Source organism: Primulina tabacum, chromosome 14, assembly GCF_025594145.1.
Source record: "Primulina tabacum isolate GXHZ01 chromosome 14, ASM2559414v2, whole genome shotgun sequence".
NCBI lineage: Eukaryota > Viridiplantae > Streptophyta > Magnoliopsida > Lamiales > Gesneriaceae > Primulina > Primulina tabacum.
The window spans coordinates 2,854,728-2,861,851 of NC_134563.1; the positions used below are offsets into that span (position 1 = coordinate 2,854,728).

General features: G+C 35.9%; 1 protein-coding gene across 1 annotated transcript; it reads right to left on the reverse strand.

Moving 5' to 3' along the window:
- Window positions 1–215: 215 nt before the first annotated feature.
- Window positions 216–6,490, reverse strand: LOC142524399 (alpha-galactosidase 3). The gene is made up of 15 exons (XM_075628373.1): window positions 6,093–6,490; window positions 4,808–4,866; window positions 4,410–4,466; window positions 4,297–4,331; window positions 3,895–3,998; window positions 3,683–3,755; window positions 3,198–3,256; window positions 3,061–3,126; window positions 2,853–2,936; window positions 2,333–2,397; window positions 2,161–2,243; window positions 1,754–1,844; window positions 1,522–1,580; window positions 1,023–1,163; window positions 216–650 (listed from the first exon to the last, which is right to left on the reverse strand). The coding sequence occupies exons 1-15, from the start codon at window positions 6,302–6,304 to the stop codon at window positions 543–545; spliced, it is 1,296 nt and encodes a 431-aa protein (XP_075484488.1). The 5' UTR covers window positions 6,305–6,490; the 3' UTR covers window positions 216–542.
- Between the last annotated feature and the right edge of the window lie 634 nt (window positions 6,491–7,124).

Here is a 7,124-nt window from a genome sequence, read left to right on the forward strand (position 1 = left end):
AATAACATGTTGCTAAAATATATATATATTTATTATATTTATTAAAAGTTGTTTTTTTTTTCTTTTTAACGCTAAATGTCAAATCTACTGGGCATATTTTGTCATTCATCATCGTCCGGTACCTATAAAATTTGTAATGTATTACACAATGTCTTCTACTTTACACAGACAATGCGTGTGCCTGAATCATCGGTGTTTATCATAAATGGACATGATTCAATTAATCCTTATAATTAGTTGAAATATTTTGTCTAGAATATCATATATCATAATTCATACACGTACACTATACAAATCTCAAGAATCCATCAATTTGCACCCAAGGCAATGCTTAAGCACAGGAAACCATTATTTATACACGAAGATCACACACAAATCATAATACAGTAGAGGTTGATTCGAAGCATGTGGAAAGGAAATACACTTGCCATATCAAATCCCCACATACCCTTTTTTTTCCTTCTGTTTTTAATGAACTCGAAGAGGACGACGATGACCATTAAAAATGGATACAGGATTTGAAACTCACTTTAGCTGGCGAGTTAGCTTGCAGAGTGCATCTCAATTGATGGAGCAAAAACGTACATTTCACAAGAGTGGCCATCAACTCTAGCACTGAACGAGGCCTTGTTTTGTGAAACGTATTTGTGCTGCATTAGATAGCAGAAGAAAATGAACGGGAATATTTGCAAAATGAGAGCACAACAAGAAACCAATCCCTCTTAAGAGCTACAAGGATATTGTGATTATAACAAATCAATTCTCACTCACATACGAAAAAAGTTCCGCTGCTTAAAATTGGCCAGACAGAAGAACAAAGCATGCTTTGGCAATAGTATCATACAATTTATTCAACTGGGCATCTACTGTTATACCAAACTTATAGTAGATGATAGTAGTGCAACTTATTTCTTTGAAACTACACATAACAGCCTAAATGCCAAGTTTTTAGCTAAATGCAACAAAAACAGCGAAATAGAAAAATCGAGATAATTGTTGGGTATTATAAAATTCTAGAATACCTTCCACAAATCTTTGATAGAGACACTGATAGAAGATTGAAGTCCAAGTTTGTTCCATTTAGCAGTGATTATAGCAGATTTTGAACATCGATTCCATAGAACAACAGCCAGACGTTGATCAGAAAGTGGACCGGCCCAAATCTGGATAACAAATATGATTGCCTAAGTATGTAACAGAATCATAGCAACCAAAACGTCATCTGAAAAAAAAACCGCAACTATTCTCGGTGTTAATTATATAGATTGAAACATGTAAGCCTTTGTTCCTAAACTTCAGAAACAGATGTCCCAGAAATTTGAAGTAAGATGTCATCAAATGGGACAATTCACCTCGCTTTCTGTTCCTACGGGTATCTGTTTCAGAAGTTTGTGCAAAAGTTTAAAAATTCCCAAGACTTCGACAAAGACATGCAAGGGACTAGACCCTCAACTTTCCTTAGCTTGTAAACAGAGTCGGAAAATGGGAAAAACACGTAAAAGAAGTCCAGGAATGCCGTACTTGATAACAATCACCAGGTCCATAGGAATAAACTTTCCTTCCTTGAACCCCTAGTGAATCTGTAATCAGAATAAAATTTCATTTGTTTATGCAACAAGAAGCACGTGGCAATGATTTTGCAAATAAAATATATGAGTCAGTAATAAGAACTGCAGAACTGCCAACGTACATTTTAAATTTGTCTTGCCATCCGTCTTAGAGAGAAAGACAGAAGCAAAAAGATATATTTTACCTTGGTTTACAGCAATAACCTCCTCGTTACTAAGAATTTCAAATGCCTCTGTTGTAATGTTTCTCACATCACAACCAATTAAAAGTGGGGCCTGTAGAATCAAGTAAACTTTAGATTGTGACTGATGGTCAATATCATTTCGCTGGCAACAAGAATATTTCGGATGATTGTTTCATAGAAAGTAGAGATACACATATTTAAGCTGGAAGAAAACTGCGGAGATATCTAAAGAGCATAAAAAAATTTTGATTCAGAGGAACAAAAGATCCATGAAACTTTAAGATTAGCCAAGAAAAATGCAACTATGGTGACCTCACCCAAGAGCTGCATAAATTTTTAAGGATTTCCTTGGGTCTTAATAGGAAAGTGTTTACTAGAATGCAATCTTGAAGTGTTATAAAAAGAACCTTCATCAGAGCCCAAATGCTGAAATGTGCTCGATACTCTTCGTAAGTCATGCCACCATTTCCAACTTCTAACATGTCTGGGTCTGAACAAATCGCCAAATGAGAAGTCACAAAAAGAATCAGTAAACTTTGTTCCCAGTTGCATCTACATAACTAAGATTTGAAATGTTACCATTCCATCCTCCAGGCCCTGCATATGCTGCCCACTTGTCATTGAGATCAGCAATTGTTGTCATGCTAATGAAAAACACAACAGAAGTTTGTTGATGCAGGAGCTTTCTCAAACATCAATGTAGGTGTTGGTAAATATAACTATATGCACATCTTCACCCGCGTCCCTCCCGCCACCCCCCACCCCTTCCATACCACTCCATAAACGTCTTTGCATGAAACATGGGATTAACAGAGATCTATGGTAAGATAAAAGGTCATATGTTATTGCAGTTCTACCAGCAACATTTGTATCTGTTCTTTCATCAATGGGCTTTATCCTCAGGTTTTAAGGTAACGAACTTTTGGGTTTATCTAATTTGAATGTGTGAACGGTACATTTTAGGAATGCTTGTAGTTAATTGGTTCGAGGCAGATGAACTTTTGCTAATGAGACATGTTTTAACATGCACATAAAAATTACACGAGCAGGCACATCTGATATTCGACAGACAACAAAAGCTAAGGGTTCAATTCAATACCTTGCCCACGAATCATTGATGTCATCTGTTGTCCTCCAACTGTTTCCAACTTTTCCTGCCCACAAGGCAGGGTCGTCCACACCCCTATAAAATTTTTAAAACCAAAAGGTTATTTTTAGATTCTAGATACTTTTAAGATGCTAAAAAAATAGGTGGGGGATAAACAAGGTCCATGTATGAATCGGAAACTGAAAGTGATAGAGGATACCAATCACAAATTGAATAGAATATTTCACGTCCAGTTGCATTGAGGGCATCACGCATCGGCGGATACCTGACAATAGTGGATACATGATTAAAACATGATATGGATGGAAAAATGTAAAACCATAATTGGATGCTTACCTTTTTTTTGGTTCAATGCCTAGATTGAAACAATTGTCATACTTCAAGTAATCAACACCCTATAGGCAATGAAAATGAGGCATCTATAAGCCACGGCATAAGCACGTGTAGTTGCTAAAAAAGAAAAGCAATGGCAAGCAGCATGAAAGCTATAAACCAAGAGATTTATTATTTATAGTTATTTTTAATCAGCAAAGAAAAAACCTAGAAGTTTCACAACATCGAGTAAGTTTTAGCTAATGTAATAAAGATATTGATTATTGTTCCAAAAACCTTACAAGGTCTGGTCCACCAACTTTAAGTAGTGACTAGGTAGTTCTTTAACTTTGGGAATATTATGAGTTTATTGCAAAATAAACCACAAGTAAATAACAGGAAATCACATTCTCTTAAAAAAGCACAATGTATTTCAATAATGATAACAGAACGATAAATAGTGAGAAAAAAGAAAGTTACAAAAAATAAATAAAGAAACATCAGCTCACCCAAGTCGCAAAAAGTTTTGCATCATCAGATTCATGAAAAAGTGACCCGGGTCGTACTTGACAAGTGAAAGCCCTGATAAAATTCAATTCAAGAATCACTGAGATAAGCAAAGATATCAGAAACACTTGTAGTTATCATTTAACATGAATATGTATTGTTAGTATATTCTTAATTGTGTTGTCCTGATCAGACGCTAAAGATTGCTTCCTACCCCGCATCTGAGTAGATACCCAGCTTGAGCCCCTTAGCATGCACATAATCAGCAAGAGCTTTAACTCCCGATGGAAAAGTTTCAGGATCAGGAACTAGTTGACCCTGCACAGTAATCCAGGTTCTAGCATGATTAAGCTAACCATGCTAACCATCTAGAACAAAATCTTTACGGTCTTGAGATCAAGGTCCAACACATTCGGGTGCTTTATTCACGTCTTTCGTTTTTGGGCATGAAGATGTACACTTCCAACAACTCACGAATAGAATCCGAAATACGGAAGACACCTCTAAGACAAGAGCTTTGGTGCAGGAAAAGAAAAAAAAAAGTTTTCTCGAGGTAGGCTAAATCTCTGCATATATTTCGAAAGCTAAAATTCATTTAGCAGAGTTACTTATTCACCTTGGAATCCCGTGACAGCTTAGACCAGCAATCATCTGCATTTCATGATATTGAGCATCAAGAACATACCAAGTCATGAAATAAGTAAAATAAGGAAGACCTGTCATTTTTACCTATATTCACGTAGATATATCCTAACTTGGCCAAACCAGTAGAAATAAGAGCATCAGCTGTCAACAAGCACAAAGAAAAAGGTCAAATCTTTCAGGCACCCCAGAAGACTGAGCTACAAAAAAAAGAGAAGTTAAATTTCGAAAAAGAGCAGGCAAATGCTAAAAAATCCATGAATAGGCGAAATATCCTGAAATAGAAGATAAATGTTAGCTTTCTCAAAACAAACAGCAGTACTTTGCAATGCTCATTAATTCATCATATAAAACACAGAGATCTTTAAATTTTGAGTTAAAATGTCATAAATTACACATGCGTGAAATATTATTTATACATGGCATTAAGAAATGAGGATCCTAAAACACAAATTAGCATATCAATAACAGCAGCAAAAGAATACCTGTTTCTTTGATAACTTTTTCATTGATATCACATGCAAAGAAATTCCAGCTATTCCATCTGCCCAAAAGATATAGTCAAATATTCAATCAATAATAAATGTACCATTCCTACGAAGCAGCAATAACCTAAAACTCAAGCTTGTTCCATTACAATCAAAGGGAATGGTGATACCCCATTAGAGCTCATATTGTATGGATAGCCCAAATCAGGATAAATCTGCAGGAAGGGCTCGGGTAATTCTTGGGCTCGGGCAAAAGAGAAAACTTACACGAGTCACATTCCAATTTGCTACAAAGAGTAGAGTATGGGTGAAATTTAGACAGGGTTCTACAGCTCGGACAAGATACTATATCCCGACCAGGGTACTTTCGCCCGACCAGGGTCCTCTAGCCCGACCAGGGTACTTCCGCCCGACCAGGGTACTTCCGCCCGGAAATGGTACTTCCGTCCGACCCGACCAGTATGGATCACCATGCATCATTAGCATGATAATCAGTGCCCATGACAAGACCCGAACAGTATGGGTCGCCATGCCTACTGACAGATGACACGGCATGGGCAGTTGTCAGATGACAGATCATGTGCAGCTGTCAGAGGACAGGGCATGGGCAGATGTCTAATCAGGAACACTGCCCATGCACTTTAATCGAGGTAATCTACTCCCCTAAAAATACACAGGTTTGCTCATTTAACAAACATTGCAATCTACTGCATTCAGTAAATTCTCTCTCTACTTGATGAACTTTGTACTGATTTGAGCGTCGGAGTGGCTACGCCGGAGACCCTTCCGGCGTCCCACTGACATTATTGTTGAGTGTGTGCAGATTGTCTGACCCGGGGTCATCCCACCAGGACATGCCATACTAGCCGAGGTCATCCCACCAAGGCGGGCAGACCTTGTCAGATCACCCGGGCAGACCAAGACTGAGCACCAGGGAGACCAGGCCAGACCACCCGAGATCATCCCATCGTACCAGGTCATACTCATCTCATCATGTCAAAATCTTTTTACAAGGAAAGTAGACTTCTCTGCTCGGGTAGATTGCCTACCCAAGCTCACCCAATCTACCCGGGCATCATCAGGGAAGTCCTACAACTCTTAACTCCAACTGAAAGGCATATGCCCCAAATCAATCACAACAATCTGAACTTATTTCTCCCTATTCAAGCCTCAATTTCACCAACTGGAAAAACCCACGAACATTCAAAGAATTAAAGGAAAAATAAAAAGCGTACTGACTAAAAAGAAGAACAAAAATAAGTAAAAGGGATTATCTAGATACCCCATCTGAGGAGTCTTCCCCAATCCATTGCTCAGCTGAAATATTCCATATTTTGAAGTGTCAAAAATATTGCTGATGGGTTTTTCTTCGCCGTTCAAATAAGGGTGCCGAGGTCGCGCTCCGGCAGCTACTGCCCATGAAACAACAAATACGTACAAAATTGGTGTAAGCATACATCTGCTGGAAAAATGAATCGTATTACTTCTCGCCATTTATGAACGAGTAGATTTCTTAGCTTTTTCCCTCTCTGTGTAATCTTCTTGGCAAGCGGAAGAAAAGAATCGAGTATAAATGTTTAGAACAGCGTGAAAAAGAAGAACAATCAATCAAATACAACAACGGAAGCAAACAAATTTTTCCAAAAAGGAAAATTAAAAATAGTGTTTATGCTGTGTGGATAATTAATGGGACACTGTCCTTCCTGAAAGTCTAATATTTTATTGAATCTTTTCTACTTCGTTTGGATCATATCATATAATATTGAGACGTGAAAAAAAATTCGTTAGTACTTATATCTATTGCTTTGAATTGTAAATTTATTATTTTTATTAAATAATAATAATTAATACATATTTATGTTTGTTTTTTTAATCTATTAATTAATAAAATCTAAATTAAATTGAAGATAAATAAGATTTAGTTTTCTTTTTTAATGAAATTTACATTTCATTTTTTAACTTAAAAATACTGTATCTTCAATAAAATTTAAAATAATAATAATATTAAATACATGTTTTTTGTTTGTTTTTCTTATATATTAATGGATTCTAAAATAAATTTAAGAAAAATGAAATTTAGCTATTTTTTTTTGGAACGAAATTTATGCTCTATTTTTTTTAAAAAAAAATATATTTTTAATAAAATTTAAAATAAATAGAAGAATAATGCAATTTACATTCCATTTTTTTAAAAAAACTATACCCTTTTTTAAAAAATAATTATTTATGTTTGATTTATCTTTTTTTTTTTGTTTAATTTATGAACTTTATCTTTATGTTTTTTAGATGTCTCTTTGTTTGATTTCTATTTGTC